General features: G+C 46.2%; 1 protein-coding gene across 6 annotated transcripts in view; it reads right to left on the bottom strand.

Moving 5' to 3' along the window:
• TSPAN18 (tetraspanin 18) overlaps positions 1-20,386 on the bottom strand; it is a 127,856-nt gene that overhangs the window by 13,744 nt on the left and 93,726 nt on the right. For all 6 annotated transcript variants that reach the window (XM_058829670.1, XM_058829688.1, XM_058829654.1 and 3 more), the window contains 3 exons: positions 14,689-14,780; positions 13,727-13,921; positions 8,444-8,518 (listed from right to left, as the gene is read on the bottom strand). In XM_058829670.1, coding sequence (XP_058685653.1) covers positions 8,444-8,518; positions 13,727-13,921; positions 14,689-14,751 — 333 coding nt within the window. In that variant the 5' untranslated portion in view covers positions 14,752-14,780. The remainder of the gene's footprint in view (positions 1-8,443; positions 8,519-13,726; positions 13,922-14,688; positions 14,781-20,386) is intronic.

The raw sequence follows: 20,386 nt of genomic DNA, 5'->3' as shown, positions 1-20,386 counted from the left end.
ACATGTGTGAACATGAAAAAAAAAATGCCCAGACCTTTGCTGTTTAGAGAAAGAAATGAGACTGTGGTTACTACTACTGTGGTAAAAGTTTACAACTAGGTCACGGGAGGGATGATGGCCATATAATATTCATTGCAGAAGAATAGAGAAAGGCTACATCATATGAAGCTTTGGACAGAAGGATGAAACTAAGCAGGGCAATAAGTGGGAGGAGATTTGCTTAGGGTGGGTCAGGGGGGATATCTTACAAGCACTGGTAGGAGTCTGGTGAGCAGCAGAACATGGAAGATTGTGGGTGCGGAGGAGCCCGCTGGGCCCGAGATACTGGCCCTCCCCTGGAGAGGAGATACTTCTCTGTAAGAGTGACACAATGTCGCTCCCAGGGGTCTTTGAGTTAGTTATGTTAAACTGTTGTGTTTCATTGGTGTTCCCCCCTGCTGTCCCACCCCGATACAGGTATCTCGGGCTTGCCCCCGCCCCTCTCCTTCCCCATAAATATCCCGGGTTTTCCTCTGTTCGAGAGATTCGCTGTTACCAGCACCCTTCGCCGAAGCTTTGCCTGAATAAAGGCTTGTGCCTTGGTGGAACGCTGGACCAGCTTTCTCGTCCCTGCTTCCTGTGTTGCCTGCCGCCGCCGCTGCCGAGCTGAGCTGAGCTGAAATCACTATACTATTACTGAGCTGAGCTAGAATCACTCGACTGCTCGAAGCTGCTCGCATGCGCTTCGGGCCAGCCTTTTTCAAGGCTGCTTCTGGAGAAGTCGCGGTGCTCCGGGCTTTCCACCGCCGCGGCAAGTGGCGACCAACGTGGGGGCTTTGAAGAAGCCCTGAAGAAGCGTCCGCCTGCACCTTCAGCTGTGAGGCGAGCCGCCGTTGGAGCCGCCGCCCCTCGAGGAAGCTTGCTTGCGTTCTAGCAAGAAGCGATCCAAGAGGCTGCGACCGGGACCCTCGCTGACCATCTGGGGCAAGGGAAAGCCCTGAGGACCGGCCGCCCAGGTGACCACCCACCCAGCAGCTTTGTTTTCGCCCGCCGGCATCTGCCGAAGAGAAATTGTAAGTGTATCCTGTGAAAGGTTTTTTATTCGGGCTTTTTTTCTTTTTTTTTTTTGCTGTTTTACTGCTGGGTGGGGAGTGAAAAAGGATGGGGAATGAGTCCTCTGTATTGAGGCTGACCCCACCTGAGAGGGACTTTTATATCCAAGTTGTAACTACCTTAAAAGCGGGAAATTTTAAGTTTTCTAAAGGGGATTTAAAAAGATTTATTCATTGGGTTTTTAAACATTTTAAGATTAATTCGGACTCTGCTAAATCAGGAATTTTTTGGGATAATGTGGGGAGAAAGTTATATACAGTTCAAGCTAAAGGGGATTTTTCTGTTGCAAAATTCTTTCCTGTGTTTCAAAATATTATTTTCTCATTGGAAAAAGAGGGAAAAAAAGAAGAGGGAGTTTTGAGTCCCCAGTTAAAACCCCCAACCCCGTCAGCCCCTCCAGGTGTCCCTGAACCCCTTTCCCTGCCTGAGAGCCAGTCGGCGGGTGGACATTGCCCCCGGGCACAGGGCTGCTGCCGTCTCCCTGACACCCTCCTACCGTCTCTCTACCCGCACCAGGGTGGCAGTGGCCATGCCGCTCTGGGTCTTTCCCCTACCCTTTCTCCTATGCCCTCACACCCGGTTGTGTCCCCCCCAGTTCCTAGCGTTAGCACAGATGGCGCCGGCAGCGTGGCCAGCCCCGCCATTTTGTCCCACTCCCACCCCGGTTTTCCCGCCCTCGATGCCCAAAATGGCCACTTTCCCGCCTTCACCCCTTCTCTTCCTGCCGTGTCCTGTTCCCCCTCCCCCCCCACTGCGTCGTTGGGTGTAACCGCGTCGGGCCCTCCCCCATCCATCGGGAACCCCCTCCCCGTCGCGGGCCCCGCTCCTGTCCCTTTGTGCCGGGGCCCCGTCCCCAGCGGCGCGCCCGCTCCAGGGTCCCAGTGCCCCGGAGGTCGGGACGGCTCCGGCCGGAGCGGGGCCACCCCCGCTTCCCCACGCTGCCACAAAAGGGCCAGCTCTAGACACCTGAGCCGGCCCCGCGCTGCCACCAAGCACCCCCCATCTCCACTAGGAGATGAGAGCAGTGAATCTTCTTATTCAGATTCTGAGTATGAAGATCACTGGGCCGAGGTGCAGAGGGAAGCCACACGGGCGGGGAACTCAGCTCTGTCCCAGAAAATACTTGCCTTTCCTGTAATAATGAGGAGAGACAGGACAGGGGCACAGGTTGCTGCATGGGAGTCCCTTCACTACAGGGAACTGCAGGAACTTTGTAAAGCTGCCGAGGAACATGGCAGGAGTTCACATTTTTTTAAACACTTGTTGGAAGCCTCCTTCTCTGCCCACGTCATGGTCCCTCATGACATCAAAAATATTATGAACTGCCTCCTCTCTCCAGCAGAATACATGTTGTGGGAGAGGCAGTGGAAAAAACATTTAAAGCAATTGGCAGATGTTTATGCAAGAGATGCTAACAGACCCAATTTTACTTTAGAGCAATTAGCAGGAGAAGGAGATTTCCAAAAGCCCCGAGATCAGGCCAGGGATCTGCCTGAAGCAGCTTTACAGGATATAGCTAATGCTGCCAAGATATCTCTTTTTACTACCCCTGATGATAAAGTGCCAACACAGTGCTTCACCAATATTAAGCAGGGGGCAACTGAGTCTTTTATTAAGTATATTGATAAGTTAAAAATAGCCATTGAAAAGCAGATAGAGAGCCCTCAGGCACAAAAGGAATTATTAGTAAAAATAGCAATGGCCAATGCTAATCAGGAGTGCAAAGCAGTTTTGCGAGCCCTCCCTCTGGACCCCGAACCAACCATAGATCAGATGGTTGAAGCCTGCACCAAACACTCCTCTGCCTCAAGTGAGAATACAGTGGCACTTGCAGTGGCTAAAGGAGTGGCAGAGGCGATATCTGGAGCTTATGCTGCAAACCCCAATGGAAATTGTTGTTTTAATTGTGGTGAGCCTGGACACTTCTTCAAAGACTGTCCGGAGAGACATTCTATACAACCGCCAGCCCACCAACGATTCCCCAGACAGAACTGGCATTCGGGAAACTTCAAGCAGAGCGCGGGACGGCCCCGCGCTTCGACATCAAATCAAATGCCGCACCACTCCACCCCTCCTGCCAAACCCACCATCCTGCCTCCACGGGGGCCCCAATTTTAAGCCCAGCAGGTGGAGCGCTTCAGATGGGAACCCGGCGTCAACTGGTAACTAGACTCTCTTTACATATGAAAGGTGACTGTGTTTACAAAGTCCCCACAGGGAAACGTGGACCACCAGGTGGTCCCTCTAACATCTTAATACTTGGGGATCCAACTAACTGTCCAGGACAAATTCAGACTGTTCCTGAAGTCCAGACTGTATACCCTGGAGATGAAATTTCCATCTCTTTGGCCTGCATAGACCCTCCTTATTATTTAAAGGAACAGACCCCTGTGGCACAGGCCTTTTTACTTCCTAGTGACTGCCCAGATCATGTTCCCCTCAACCCCAGTGCTATGTGGACACAGGTTGTGGGCTCCTGCAAACCCATTGTGGACTGTAGCATGTTTTGTTATGGGGAAAGGATTCAGCGCCCAGGAATGCTAGACACTGGAGCAGATGTTACCATCATCGCTCGCTCCGAGTGGCCAGACAATTGGGAATTACAGCCTGTAGCAGGCATGATTTCAGGAATTGGAGGGATGACAGCTTCCATGAGGAGCAAACGGAATGTTGTTATCGAAGGACCTGAAGGACAAATGGCAACCATCAGGCCATTTGTGGTGAGAGCACCAATCACCCTCTGGGGATGGGATCTCCTGTCCCAATGGGGAGCTTCTCTGAGGATTCCCAGCAGGGATTTTTAGTGGGGGTCACTGAGAAGCGCGCCATGCCTACCACCCCCCAACTCACCTGGAAACAGCACCATCCAGTGTGGGTTGATCAGTGGCCCCTATCTGAGACCAAACTGCGCGCACTGGAAGCCCTCGTAGAAGAGCAGCTTGCCAAAGGCCACATCACTGAGACCAATAGCCCTTGGAACTCCCCTGTCTTTGTCCTACGCAAACCAGGCAAAGACAGGTGGAGACTCCTTCAGGACCTCAGGAAAATCAATGATGTTATTGAAGACATGGGCCCCCTCCAGCCTGGCATGCCCTCCCCTTCAATGCTCCCCCGAGATTGGAAGCTGGCTGTCATTGACATAAAGGACTGTTTTTTCAACATACCCCTCCATCCCCGGGACGCCCCCAGATTTGCATTCTCGGTTCCCTCTCCAAACAGACAAGCACCTTTAAAAAGATACCATTGGCTAGTCCTTCCTCAAGGGATGAAAAATTCTCCTACCATCTGCCAATGGTACGTGGCCCGCATCCTGTCACCTGTGAGGACCCTGTTCCCAGATGCTGTCATCCTCCACTACATGGATGACATCCTGGTTTGTGCTGCTGACGATGACTATCTGCACCGGACTTTACAAAAAACTATCCAGACGATCGAGGACGCTGGATTTGAGATCCGTGAGGACAAGATCCAGCACACCTGCCCGTGGACCTACCTGGGACTCCAGATCCGTGAGCGGACCATCGTGCCCCAGCAGCTGAGCATCAAAGATGATCCCAAGACCCTGCGGGACCTACATCAGCTCTGTGGGTCCATCAACTGGATACGCCCTCTGCTTGGAGTAACAACAGAAGTCCTTGCACCCCTCTTCAACCTGCTCCGTGGCAGTGAAGCCCTCGATTCACCACGCTCCCTCACGCCAGAGGCTCGAGAATCCATCACCAAGGTCCAGGAGGCCCTGTCTTCACGGCAAGCCCACCGCTATGAGCCCGGCCTGCCCTTCCAGCTGGTTGTCCTGGGTAAGGCCCCGCGCTTACACGCACTCATCTTTCAATGGGACACTGCATTGAAGGATCCTCTCCTTATCATTGAGTGGATCTTTACACATAACCAGCCCACTAAGACTATCACCACTCCACAAGAAATCATGGCTGAACTCATTAAAAGAGCTAGAGTCCGTCTCCGCACTCTTGCAGCCTGTGAGTTCACCTGCATCTTCCTCCCATTGGCAACTGGAAGTTTGGAGCCTTTGCTCCAAACCAATGAGAGCCTTCAGTTTGCTCTCGATAGCTATTCAGGCCAAATCTCTATACACCCACCTGGCCACAGACTTTTCAAAACCACATTTAATTTGGTCCCCAAATCATTACAGAGCAAAACACCGCTCCAGGCCCTGACAGTTTTCACAGATGGCTCAGGGAAATCCCACAAGTCAGTCATGACTTGGAAGGACCCCAGGACACAGAAATGGGAGTCTGATGTCCAAGTGGTCGAGGGATCACCACAAATTGCTGAATTAGCAGCTGTTGTCAGAGCTTTTGAGAAATTCCAAGAACCTTTCAACCTGGTGACTGATTCGGCTTATGTAGCTGGAATAGCTATGAGAGCAGAACATGCATTTCTGAAAGAAGTCTCTAACCCAAATTTATACAAATTGCTTTCTGAATTAGTATATCTTATCTCTCACAGAAAGCAACCTTACTATGTCATGCATGTGAGGGCGCACACTGACCTCCCAGGTGCCATTGCCGAAGGAAACAGGAGGGCAGACGCCTTAGCCATGCCTGCTGGAGCAGCCAATGTCCCTGACATTTTCGCACAAGCGAAATTGTCCCACCAGTTCTTCCACCAAAATGTGCCTGCACTGATGAGAATGTTCAGACTACCCAGAGACCAGGCTAGGGCAATAGTTGCCACCTGTCCTAATTGCCAATCATTCCAAATACCTGTCGTTAACTCCGGGGTTAACCCCCGAGGACTTAACAGCTGCCAGATATGGCAAACTGGTGTCACTCACGTCCCATCCTTCGGGAGAGTCAAATACGTACATGTCTCTGTAGACACCTTCTCTGGTGCAGTGTTTGCCTCAGCCCATGCAGGAGAAAATGCCAAGCACACCATCCGACATTTTCTCCTTGCTTTTGCTACCCTGGGAGTCCCAGAACAAATTAAAACAGACAATGGACCTGCTTACACCTCTCACAAATTAAGAGACTTTTTCAATGAGTGGGGGGTGAAACACACCACGGGCATTCCTCATTCCCCTACAGGGCAATCAATAGTAGAGAGAACCCACCAAAACCTAAAAAGAGTCCTTGATCACCAGCGGGGAGGAACAGAGATCATTCCTCCCATTGAGAGGCTCTGTAAGGCTCTATATGTCATGAACTTTCTAAATTGCTCACCTACAGAGCCTGACCCCCCTGTAATACGGCACTTCTCTAACTCAACTCATGCCAAACTCACAGAGAAGCCGCCAGTGCTGATCAAGGATCCTGAATCACAACGGACATCAGGACCCTTCCCACTGATTACCTGGGGGAGAGGGTATGCGTGTGTGTCCACACCATCAGGACCTAAGTGGCTCCCAGGGAAAATGTAAAACCTTACTTAGGCCCTACAAACCCTGCACCAGATTCAGAACTTTCAAAGTCTCCTGAGACCCACACAGGTCCAGAAAAACAGCAGCCCACTGCAGCCTGGAAACGGAGACGTCGTCGGAGTCCACAGAACCGACCTGCCACCAGACCAACAACCAGACAGAGGCCAAACCATGCTACCAGAGCTGCAACGAGACGACTGCCAACGTCACGCCTGACACCGTGACAGTACACAAGTCTTCTTAACCCCCTCCCCCTTCCCCTTCTTGCCCTCGCTCCCTAGCCCAAATTGCCAGCTTACACCCAAGTGCACCTCTGCTGCTGCTGGTGTCGAGTCTTGTGTCCCCAATACACAGAATAACCTTGCTTATAATTGTTTAGTTTTTTTGTTTTTGTTTTTTTTTTAAAGAGGGGGGAGACGGGAGAGGAAAGGGAGAAAGAAAATAGCTCCCCCCCCCCTCCAAAAATTAGAGCTAATCTTCTATGTCCTGTTGTAGAAAATGGAGAGCAAAACCATCCTTGAGTTCCTGATGTCCCTGATTATCTGGATGCTCCTGAAAACATCAGCTGTGGATGCCTGGCTAGTAGCACAGTCCCAGGAGAATGTGTGGATCACCCTCGCAAAGACACTCCAACAAGAACACATGTGCTTGTCCATGGGCAGTGCCACCAACCCTCTAGACCCTTTGCTCCTGGCCCATGGACATGGCTGCGAGGAATTTAACGGGCTGTGCTGCTTTGACCTCTCCAGCCCCAGCGAAGGCATCCACGCCCGCATCCAGAGACTCCAACATGCAGTCAAAAAACTCCAGGCTGAAAAGGAGCCCCAGTGGCTTGAAGACCTTTTTGTGAGCTGGGGACTCGAGAGATGGGTTGCCTCCGTTCTCAAGAACATTTGTTGGGTTTTCTTGATTGTTATTATCTTCCTAAGTATGTTTTCATGTTTTAAGAAGCTATCAGCTAACTCTCTAGGGGATGCCTTTTTAATAAATAAAGAAGTGGGAGTTGTGGGTGCGGAGGAGCCCGCTGGGCCCGAGATACTGGCCCTCCCCTGGAGAGGAGATACTTCTCTGTAAGAGTGACACAATGTCGCTCCCAGGGGTCTTTGAGTTAGTTATGTTAAACTGTTGTGTTTCATTGGTGTTCCCCCCTGCTGTCCCACCCCGATACAGGTATCTCGGGCTTGCCCCCGCCCCTCTCCTTCCCCATAAATATCCCGGGTTTTCCTCTGTTCGAGAGATTCGCTGTTACCAGCACCCTTCGCCGAAGCTTTGCCTGAATAAAGGCTTGTGCCTTGGTGGAACGCTGGACCAGCTGTCTCGTCCCTGCTTCCTGTGTTGCCTGCCGCCGCCGCTGCCGAGCTGAGCTGAGCTGAAATCACTATACTATTACTGAGCTGAGCTAGAATCACTCGACTGCTCGAAGCTGCTCGCATGCGCTTCGGGCCAGCCTTTTTCAAGGCTGCTTCTGGAGAAGTCGCGGTGCTCCGGGCTTTCCACCGCCGCGGCAGAAGATCAAGAATGAATATGATTAGAAGATTCATAAGAGATTTTTTGCACTGCAGAGCAAGCATTGTCTCTGTCTGGAAAACAGGAGTTTTCAACTATTAATATTAAACACATGTTATATTGAAAAAGGAACATAGTTGCTTTTAATCATAGTGTGATTTTGTTATAAAACTTCTCTCTGATGGAATGTGCAGCTGGTTTGGCTGCAAGAGAGTCAGGAAGACTTTAAAAGACTCTAAAAACTTCAGGAATAAGTGTGTCCCCATAAACTCTCCATCCTGCACTAGCCAGGTTAGTTAGCATTCCGTGACATGCTGGCAGTTCTGCAGGCAGGCCAGTAATGAACGAGGTTTGCTGATATTTGAAACAGTCACTGTACAGACAATTCAGCCACCGTCTAACACCCTGCTCCAGCTCTGTATAACCCCACTGGGGTCCAGAGTTTGCCCCCCATCAGATACTTACGTTTTCTCTGAATATAAACGCCAGGATTGCAGCTGAAAGCTCTGCCAGGAAGATTAACAAAATAAACATGAAGAACTGGAAGAGAGAAGATAAAAACCACAAACATAGCATTAAATGTGTGCAATAGGTAGCAGGAATACAGGGTTTTGCTAATCACCAAAGACACGGAAAGAAATAACTAAGGAGACTTTTCTTTCCCCCTGACAATTAAGAAACCGTATGAGAGAGTCAGTTGAAGCACACATTCCCTCTCTGACCTCGTAACAGGACATGGGAGTTTGTGACACTTTTGCCTGGTTCTCATGAGTAAAAGCATAAAAGGTTACAGAACCCCTAGTATCCCCTGATAAACCAGATGAAAACAGTAAAGCCTGCTTTGGTGGAAAAGTTATAGAACTGTGGACATGTTCACACAGGTTAAACTGTCCAGACACAAGTATAGGTATCACATGTAAATGCACACACAGCCCTGAGCACAATACAAACAACACAATTTTACAGTAATATAATCACAGCTTATTTTTTGTGGAAAGAGGAAGTGGGATATACCCTCAAATATTTATACCTGTGACCTAAAATGGACTGACCTCCATGTTGAAGTAAAACTCTTACACTTACGTCATCATAATTTTAGGAAAAGGGAAGGAAAGCAAAACAGAGACGTACATGGCTGTTCAATCTAAGCTGGAACTATATCCTGTTGCCTTTGCAACCTTCTGCTGCTTCAGTCTGAAAGTTTGGTTTTCAGTCTTACCAATTTGTTTTGGTGAGGTTACCAAGCCTGAGTGATCCACTGTGCCTTCATTCCCCACCCCACAGAAGTAAATCAGATGCACTTAAGAGGTCTCATCCCCAGGGACTGACATCCTGCTGTGAGGGTGCTGTTCCTGAGACCTTGTCCACCCAGAGCGCTCAGGTACGCAGGAGTGTTTGCAGCCCAGGATGGGTGACGGGACTCCTCCAGGCTTCACTTCAAATTCTGCCTGTTCTTGTGACCAGTTCTCAGTGACACTGATGCCTCATGCTAATTTGGTGCTGCTTCAGTCATTATGAAACAGTAAAAAGAACAGACAGGGATATACCCTTTAACATCCTTAAAACAACAAATGTTGGTGCTGAGGAATAGCTATAGGAATGGAGCATGAAGTGGCTAGATTTACACTCTCTCTCAAAATGGCATTTACTTCCATTCTTGTAGACAAAATCATGGATTTGAGTAACCATAAATCTGAACTAGGTGGTCATTTTTTACATTCTTATTGCCATAAAGAGAAAATACCATTTCAATCAGCCTGGCTAAAATTCAAACAGCCCAAAAATTTGCCCACGGACTTTGAGATTATTTTACAGAACTTAGTAAATGTTAAGACATTAACTCAGATTTTGGCATTGTGTGAGACAGGCAAAAGTGAATAGGGAACCCTGTAAGACTACATCATGCAGAGGGTAATAAACTTGGTATATGTTACCAATGAAGGTAGATGAAGCAACAAGTAAAAATAAACACAAGAGAAGTCTGGATTTTTTTTTTTTTTTTGTGTGTGTGAGAAGTTTATAGGTCTTTCTGAAACAGAAAACAGGCAGACAGGGCCAGAAGTATTATTGTGATCCCCAAGCAGCAATTTAAAAACAGTGTCTGAAAGGCTGTGCATTGTGCACTTCAATGATGGAGAGAGAATTCAAACTATCTGCTTATAATGGGCAAAATGTTGTTTTGTTGTCAATTATCAGAGCTGTAAGTGATTTCTCCCCACTGGAAAAGCACATGCACCCCCCTATCACATTTGTCTTCCTACTTCTGCAGTGGAAACAAAAGAAAAGGAGCCTGGGCTCCAATAACAAAACAAGTCAGATGAGCAGGGATTTTGGTTTTTAACAGCATGCTGTTGCTTGATTCCGCTGAACAAGTTAACTCTAATTTATTCTTACTGCTGGAGTATTCTGTGTGGCTTCTTTTTTTCCTGTTCAGAGACTGTTTTAATTTCACCACAGGAGGGCAAAGAACAAGTGATGAGAATGAACTACGCTTTGCAAATTCACATCATCATCCATCAAGGGATCTCAGCATAGTCACTGAGGTCTAAGGTGGTGATCAAGTGATTAATCCCATCACCCTGCTAATTGCATTTCATTTACTGATTACTGGGGGGCACATGTTCACCCGAGCTCCAGCACAGGTCTGTGCAGAAGTGGAAGCAGTCATTCCCAGATTATCTGTGATAAGCTTCATTATCATTCCCAAACTGATTTACACTTACACTGAGCACTCTGCATTACAGATTTGTAAGTTACAGTAGGAAAAAACCCACAAGCAGCCATTAGGGTTGATGAGAAAAAGATGGATCATCAGTGTTTCAGAACTTGCTCCCATTCTGCATTTGAAGGAGAGTCAAAATCTGCTTAATGTGTTTTCCTTCCAAAAATTAAATTGATTACTGATATGTGAGAGCAGAAAGGAGCTAGCTGGAAAATGCATGGGACACAGTAATCTCACATTCAAATTCAAGCTTGATACTTGACATTTGAACACAGATATTCCCCACATCCAAGGTGAACATCCTGAGAAATAGGCTCTCTCACAGTGGTGAAAAATCTTGCCTCAGCTCCAGGTGATGGTTACAGGAATTTTCACAGAACTGGTTTATCAGAAATTTACACAAATTAATGCTCTGTGTTTATTTTTCATAACTCATCCAATATTCTGGTTTCAGAACTGCCGTTCCAAAAAGACCATCAACTGACTTTTACTCAAAGGACCTGCATTTTCATGCTGTGAAGTTTGAGGGGCTACTACATCCATTTTGCAGGAGTGCAAAACAGGATGTCTGCATTTGAAACTAAGCCAAATGAAGGTAACATGGGCTCTTTTAACAAAGCTGAATTCAGTCCCCTGGTGCAATGTTGTATGTTCAACAGTACTTTGGGTTCTGATTTTTACAGTGGTGTTTTGCAGTCAGAGGACCCTCAGGACAAGTTATTCAATGTCTCATTTGCAGGCCACCATTTGTTCTTTTTTTTTGTGAGCCAGGTCCAAATGCCAGGAAATCTAGAACTGCTTCACAGCCCTGTGCTTAATGCAACATGTTAGATTCTATAGTGGCAGGGTTATTTTTTACCAAAAAGACAAGCAGATTAATGAAAAATAAAAATGCTTGCAAACACTGAAACCAGAGCCTAGAGAACATGCATCTGTCTTGTCCTTTCTATCTTCTGTTTACATTTGGACTAAAAGCTTCAGGCATACATTATGCATCACGGTGGAATCTCACTCAAGCAGCTCTCTGGCTCATCAATTCTTTAACAACTTTGTAAGTGGACTTGATTTGATCTAGCAACGTCTCCCCAGGTACCACCTCCACGAAGACTTACACTCTCTGTTTTGCAAGTGTTCCCAGTCTCTCTGGCATGCAGTCATGAATCTTTTGCCTGTTCAATGTCTAAAACTTACTCCTATCAGACTTCGGGTTTCACAGATGTTTTAAGATAAGCTGATTTTAACATCAGCTGGTGTGGCCCCAAAAAAAGAAGTTAGAAACATATTTCTTCTTCCTTGGTATCAGCACAGGTCTTCATCCAAGTGATTCACACTGCTGAACATGAGATGGCTGGATGTTCACACACAAGCTGGTGTTGATACCAAAATCCCTTGAAGATCTGACTGACCAAAATGAACAATAATTCATTATCCTGTAATTACTTTTAGAGTTTCCCCTAGTCTAGGGCATTACTTCCAGCTCATCTTTTTCTGAGATTTTATTCAAAATAAAATAATAATAAAGGTAAATAAATACAGCAGCAGAACTATCTCTAGGAGTAAGAAAAGTAATAACCACAAAATTGAGTGTACTGGAGCATAATTAAAACACATGGAGAAACATTCAAAGCTAAAAATGATGTTAAATTAGGAAAGAGCATGGCCCACAGCTCCCTTTCTCCAGCCAGGTCACCAGTTTGTATGCAGCAGAGTGAAAATATTATTCTCCCATTCACTTATAATAACATTTCTCAACAAACTTCACTTTTAGTTTTGTAATCTGACAAGGACAGGCTTTGAAGTAACTTCAGGCTCATTGGGTCTCATCATTTCCCTTTTATTAGGTTCCTCTGGGCAGATCTCTACAGACTTCACAGGTGATACATTTGTTTTTCTGATTTACTTCTGGCATGAATCACTAAAAATCAAACCCAGTGGCTTCCCCAAAGGGGCTCTCATTTGCAGGCTGTGAACTCAATATGTGGGCATATATGTGATCCTGGCATACAGGAGCCAGGGGCTGGAGCGAATTTATCTCAGTGAAGCCACACTCTTCTCTAGGAAAAGATGGGTTTGCATTCAAGAAAGAGGACTTTCCTGTCCTATTTAAAGTTAGAGACTAGCCTTTTTTGAACCATGAAGCATCTGTGCAAGACACTATCCTAACAAAATACAGTAAGATAGAGATTTAAAATAAAGAAAAAAAAAAAAACAACAAAAACCAAAGCAGAACCCAAAGTACCACCAGGCCCATGAGGAGAAGCAGAAGATCACATTTCACAAAATAAAAAAGAAAAATAAAAGCAATGGTCTTTGTCTTTCAATACATAATTGGCAACGCCTTCCAGGAGGAGATAATGGCTGGACATCCTTTAGTATCTGAACTTGGGAGGAGTGGGGGGCAAGGGGAAAAGTGATTTATTTTAGCTCCTTGTAATTATTGATGACCACCATGGGCTGAAGTTTAACCCGTCATTCAGGGGGAAATTTGTCCAAAGGTAACAAGTCTGGTTCATTTTAGGAGCAGAGTGGGCTGTGTCAGGGAGTGACCAGCTGCTGAGAGCAGCAGTGACAGCAGTGACTAAGCTGTGCTATGATGCAGCTCTGGGCTGGGCATTTCTGCTGGCATGGAGGGGCTCCCTTGCACAGGGGCTGTGCTCCAGTGTTCCCTCCTTTGTTGTGAGCCCCCAATAAATGAATCTACAAGTGGAACAGTGGGTTTTGAGTAGCCAAGAAAGGACCATTTTTGGTCACTTTATAAATGTAGAAAAAGATCAAACAGCCAAAAGGGGTCAATGAGAATGAAAACTTAAAAAGGTCAAAATACACTCTTAGACTGGACTCAAATCTATATAGGTGAAAAAGCAAATTATCTGTATTTCTAGCAGTCTGTGAAAGTATCCTAAACCTACCTATCATCTGAAGGAATAACAGCTACAACAACAGACACTCATTCCTGTAATTATCACCTCTGCAGTCACCCATACAGGAAGCACCAAGAGGCCAGCAGAAATTGCAAGGGCACTTACAAATAGCAGGAGGCATTTGTTCTCACGGATGGCACCACAGCAGCCGAGGAAGCCCAGCAGGAAGAGCATTGCTCCCATGGCCAGCATGATGTAGGCTCCCGTGAAGAGCAGGGGGTTGGCAGCCACTATCTCTCGAAAACCTGTGGGATCCACAATGACCCAGATTCCAAGTCCCAGCAGGCAGGCTCCTCCCAGCTGTCACAGCACAAGGACAGGAGAGAGAGGGAGACAGGTCAGCACAGAACAACTGCTGCAGAAAAACTGAATGCATTGCTATCTTTCGATCAAAGATGTTAATTTGGAGAATTTGTGTTTCTCCAAGGTATGAATTCTCTGCTCTGCAGGTGACTTCTGACATGCTGCTCTTAGTATCTCTTGTTCAATAAATGAATCATTTGCAACAAAAGCACCTTTCTTTCCTGACACATCGCTCTACCAACTGTGTACTCCCTCCGTACTGCTGAAAGACAGTGTTGATCTGCTGCCACATCTGTAGGGGACAGCCCAGTGAAGGGGCTCACATGAACCATACCTGCCACAGAGACCAGGGTGGCTGGGCACTCCCACGCTTCCTTTCAAAAACAGAACCAGCTGAGAATGACTCCACGTGTGGCTGGAAAATGACTGCTTCTGAGTGAAAACCTCAGCAGGGCACCCAGGACTAGAAAACAATTCCTTCTGCCTGGTTCAAGGATGAACCAGGTGCACCATTAGTTACATCTTTCCCTGTGGTTTCCTCTGTCAAGGACAGCAATAACTCAGACAACAGTGACCACTGTGCTGCCTTGCTGAATGTCTGAGCATCTTTGGATGCTGCAAAATGCTCAGTGATTGCTATTGCAGAGCAGAGGAGATATGCTGTATTGTGGCAGCTTTACCACACTATAGCCTACCCTGCTGGGCAACAGCAGGCTGCTGGAAACAGGGAGATCCAGAAAAGAAAGTGAATTCCAAATACTTACAAATATAAAGAAATTGAAAAGAAACATCAGGTATTTCATGCAGCTCAAACAGTCTCCCTCCATGGTCTTCAGGGTCCTTTGTCCAATTCCTCCTGCAAAACAACAGCACATTCTTAGTACACTCATTTTTATTGGAATGACACAATCCTGTCTCCAATCTATTTGTATTTCCCCCAAGACCCTGTGGAGTTCATTAAATTGTCTTACCTGAACAGGGAACATAGCAGAGGCTGCTAAGAGATAATGATTGCTGCTTGGTCCCTTTGCGTTCTTTAAGGTCTGAAGGTGAACACAGAAGTGAAGGGGAAGGTTGCAGGAGAGGAAAGGTCTAGCTTTACTTGCAGAGTGAGATACTGAGGAAAAAATATCCCTCTGCACACGAAGGAATTTTCTTTCCCCACTCCTTAAAGCTTGTCAAGTCTAAGAATCACTGAATGTACCTGTCTATTTCATGCTGAGAAAAGGTCATATTGAAACAGGAGCCAGAACAAGCTGTGCCCAGTTGGAAGACACACAAAAAGCATTTGGGACAGTTATCTTCATACAAGCTTCCTCTACAGAATGAACACCACACAAACATGGACAACAGCTTCAGGGAAACTTGTAGACATTTGGGCTTGGAATGACAGCAGTGCGTGGATATGGCAGGGCCCAAGAGGGACATCCTCACATATTTACTCAGCCTGGGGCACAGCACCTGCCTGCCATGCAGTGGGAGAGGTTCCTGTGCCAGTGAAATCCTGCTGCTCTACGTCCCACCCTGCATAGCTCTTTTGCAAGAAGAACCCTTGGATCAACGTTGTAAAGTTTCTGAGGCCAGGAAAAAATGCTAAGGAATCTTAACCAGTTCTGAAACTCAGTGTCTGAATTAGACAACAAACTGCCTGGCCAGTGATTCTAGGAAGAGCAGCAATAAATCCTGACCAGGTTAGGCTACACTGGAGGAAAGTTCCTGCTTTCTGTTTAATGAAGTGACTATACGTCCAAATATGCCACTATATCATCAAGTACCCTAGAGGGACAGACAAATAAATACATGAAATAGTAAAACTTCCACTGAAACAATGCAGTCATGGCACTGTGCACAGATGGAGCTGTAAATTTGCAAACACAGAGGCACAGGTTTGCTTGGCTCCCCAGAGGAGCCTTCCCAAAGCCCACAAGCTCCTTAATGCACCTCGTTCCCTTTCTCAACTGCAATTGTCATTCCCTAACAGGCATGTGTCTAATGATATGCTATGTTAGCAAAGTCCATTTAATTCACTTAAAAGAAAAAGCCCTGGAATTATCCAAGATTTTCACCAGGCCAGAAATAGAACTGCCTTTCACTCCATTGTTTTTGTTAAACCACAAAATCTGTGAGTGCTCCAGAGCCTCACGAGGTGTTTTCCTCTGTGATCATAGGAACTGCTCTGCTTTATCCAAGGAGCTGAGGAAACCCATGGCAGGCAGAGCTCCCAGCATGGGGCTGCCTGAGGTAAGAGCCAGATTTTTGTTACACAGGGTTTGTTTGGTCTACTGCTTTCACTTGATTTAAAATCAAATCAATTCCTTCTTTGTGACAAAACACACAAATGGTGTGACACAGAAGCTCGTGTGGACAATCAATTGCTTTCCCCCTGCAGCTGTCTGTACCTGGGGCAGGATAACAGTGTGCCTCTGCTGGCTGGGTACTGCCCAGGGAACCCCCCTTTGCCAAAGGAATCCTGAGAAGATCCACCTTGCTTCTGGAGAAACACAAACCTGAGAACGAGGGCAATATCTTTCCTTTACGAAGTTTATTTTCTTATACCCCTGATACATAATTTTTCTGCCCAGATAGATTCAAAGACAAGAGGGTGACTGCAGGAGATGGGGAAGGGTGCAGAGCTCTGATGTGGGCCTGCAGGAAATGCCCACAGCTTCCTGACACTGTTTTAAAGCCATGTCTGCAAATCTGACAGAGAAAAAGGATCTTGAAGTCCAGAAGGCTAAGGAGATGGGCAGGGAATTCTTCAGTTTCATGGAAAAGGTGAAAGGTGAGGTTAGCTCCACTAACACATGAATTGGACACTAGAGAGGGATATGAAAATACAGACAAATCAATAGGGTACTGGGATTTCAAAGAGTCCCAGAGTTAGTGTCACCTAGATGTTCCCATCATCACACTAAAAATTCATGCTCAAATGAAACAAAGGATGGCTAAATCTAGTATATTAGCCAAAGCCTTAAAGTTATCTCAGAAATTTCGAAGTCCTGGTGCCTTGAGTACCCACCTGTGTGATCCAATTATAGTAGACTTTGTAAAAAAAACCAAACCAAAAATAACAAAACCCAAACCAGTTTACCCTTGTCGTGACACTATATATAATTCACACACCCCACTAAAGTCACCTGCATGACAAACAGTGCCTGTGGTCCAAGAAGCAGCAGCTCCTAAGCCTAACACTGTCTTGCTGCTTTGTAGTGTTGATGGATTACATTCCTGCCTTACTTTCCTTTCCATATCTGGGACTGCTTTTCCTGTAAGGTGAGCAAGCTCCCTTGGAACTGCTCCGATTTACATCAGCTGAATACAGGTCTACTTTTATTTTCAAAGACAAACAAAGGCTATGATTCTTTGCATCTCTCCTGCCTGCCCATCTACTCAGGATGTTAAAATGTTTTCCAGGCATAAGTAGGGAAAGGAGACCGTAAATCCATTGAGCAATCAGATCTGAAAACTTCACTGTCTGGAAGAACCAGCCAGTCACAATAAGCAGGGAGTAACACAAACACATGCACACTCACCTTTGACAAACAAGGGCTCCCTTTGCTTGGGCAAGAAACTGTCCCCAGCAGTGGTACAGGGCTCAGATTTGTAATTTCTAAACCCCCTACACTTCACACAGCAAAGCAATAACTAAATACAACCTTACTCATAGTGCTGTGCTTCAGATTGAGACCACACCTGCTGGGGCAATCAGATTCCAAACTTCTTCCACTCAGGATGTGCAAATGGAACTCAGGGGCAATAATGTGAGGTCTGGGCTGGTAAAGCCAAGAACAAACCATATCAGAGTTTCCACACCAGAAGAAGTCAATGCAAGCTTCCAGAAAATGCCAACCCACTGACCTGATCTGAGAAACAGGAGCTCTGAGCAGCTGTTGCACTGGTGGAACTTAAAACTTGTAGAGACACATAGGCACAACACACACTTTCTATTTTCTGCTGGGTACCCAGATTTCCAAACACCTCATGCAAGGCCACCATATGGATCATGTGATTGCACTGATTCAAGTGGGAAATCATCCAAAAGCATGATCTGACCTCTTATGAGGCACTTAAAACTGTTTGGTGTCAGAGCTTGAGCACCCTAGCAGATAACACCATCTAGTTCATATTTGCAGTGCTGCTCCAGACTTTGAAGAGTATGTAAGTCATGCTGTTTACAGACAAGGCAAGCAAAATGCAAATAATATGACTTACAAATAATGTAATTATGAATGCATTTGTGCCAACTCCTGCCTTGCTAATTAGCTGAATGTACCTGGAGTCCCCGATGACAGGCTCCACAGCTAATAACTGACAATAAAGGACATCCTGGCCCACAGAGATGGGCTTTCCTTCTACTTTTCTTTTTAAGCCATACACACAAAGAGCAAATTATCTGAGTTACTCCTACTACACACTGATACAAGCGTGATAAAAACTGAATGCATATGTCTTAATCTACCTTTTAAAAATACCTTCACTCCCCTCCTCCAGGCCCCAAATCTGTGAGAGATTAAATTCTTCTCTGCAGGAGACATTTAATGCTAAGCAAACATTAACAGTCAGAACTGCAAAGACAGCGGCTGACAGATGCTCTCCCTGTCTTGTCCCATCTCAGACCTGTGAGACATATGAGATGCATTTGTTTTTGTCTCAAACATAGCTATAAATGTTCAGCTTCTTCTTAGGCATATTATTCTACATTTCTCTCTCCTCTGTATCCCCCATGAATTTTATCTTGCAAAGGGATGGGGAGGGTAAAAGTCACCAGCAATGTAGCCAGGAAACACAGCCCAGCTGCTGTAATCAGTTAGGAATACAGTCTATTTTTTTAAGGCAATGCATTATTTTGTTCTCCAGCTACTTCCTTCCTTCTGTCATTTGCTTTGCATGCCTTGCAGCTGCCTTGAACTTCGCATTTCTAAAGGCAGCTGCCCAACCGCACCCCTCCAAAAGGCCTCCAATTTTTTCTTTGCTGCCATTGACATTTCCCTCAACCCCCATATCTGTTTAACACTGGATTGAAACCCATGGATTCACTTAGATTACTTCTTTACCTTTGCTTTGAAGAAGGAATCACTGAAAAACTTAGGTTGGACAGGACCTCTGGATGTCACTGAGTACAAGCACCCACTGCCTCCAACCTGGGCCAATTCCAAATCTGATCCAACTTCAAAGTTAGAGCATGCTGCTTAGGGTCACATTAGTTAAGTTTTGAATATCTCCAAGGACTGAGATTCCTCAGTGTCCCTGGACACCTCTTCCAGCGTTTGACAACTCCACTTGGTAAAAACACTTTTCAAAACAGCTGCCCAAGGTGTCTCCGAGTTACCTGGTGGCAAATGAAACAAGAACATCTCACGGATGTGCCAGTCTATCAGAACTGTCAGGAGCACCTTATCTTCACCAGTCTCAATCCTCACAGCTTCTGTATTTTATCACTCCTACCCTCTACTGAAAACAAGTGTGTGACCCATTTTCCTTGCCCATCCCTAACAGGTCACTGCAGACAATTCGTGTTTCACTCTAGAAACTCAGACAGACTGGGTGATTGCTCATCACAGTCTCCCCATCTTAAATACTTGATAGAAAACACAGAAAAACTGAGATTGAGAGAGATGTCTAAAGGACATTTTGCCCTCATGCAAATCACTTTTTCAGTCACTGCTCTTCTATCACACGATCTTCTTTCAACATAAATATCTCCTTGCTGTCAACATGCATGAAGAACTTGTCCACTGAACTGATCCTGAACTGTTGTTTCCTCTAAAACATAAGAACCAGTTCTGCAGTACTTCCTACAAAATATTAGCCTGTGGCTTGAGCAGGAAATGATGCCAACTCACAACTACCTTCATAGCCATACACAATGTACCAAGTAAAAGCAGAACATGTGTTTGAAGTTCTCCAGAACCAGTGCCAGGTAGCCTTTAAAGGCATTAGAAAATATGGACTAGATTCTCTTTCAAGTAAATATGTTGATTTCTAGAGGCTGTCCCAGATAAGATGTCACTGGAAGCATCCCTGAAGCTCTAAGCGGCACCAGTGGCAGAGGATCCCCACCACTTGGCACTGCTCCATTGTGTGCCCTCCCCAGCAATGTGGCAGGCCAGCCTCTTGCCTGCAGGCATGGAGACCTGGCTCAGCACGCTTGCCTTCCTTCCCAGGTACACCTCCCATAAGGGGATTTCTGTGCTCACTACCTGCCAACAGTACTCAACTCAACACCAAAGTGGTGGGATCTCCTAAGAGAACTTATTTAACAGGAAGGGCCTTCCAGAAAATCCTCTCGGAGCATTATTTTTGCACAGTCTGCTCCTCTAGATACAACACAGATTAGGGGCAGTTTCATAAGGAGTTTCATAAGGAAGGATGACTTTCTGCAGTGCCTTACTGATGACACAGTGGCAGATGAGCTGTGTATTTCTCACCACCTCCAGCACACCATAGCTACCCTTAAGCTGC

Source organism: Poecile atricapillus, chromosome 1, assembly GCF_030490865.1.
Source record: "Poecile atricapillus isolate bPoeAtr1 chromosome 1, bPoeAtr1.hap1, whole genome shotgun sequence".
NCBI lineage: Eukaryota > Metazoa > Chordata > Aves > Passeriformes > Paridae > Poecile > Poecile atricapillus.
Note: the sequence above shows the minus strand (reverse complement) of the source record. Positions and strands in the feature narration are given on the sequence as shown.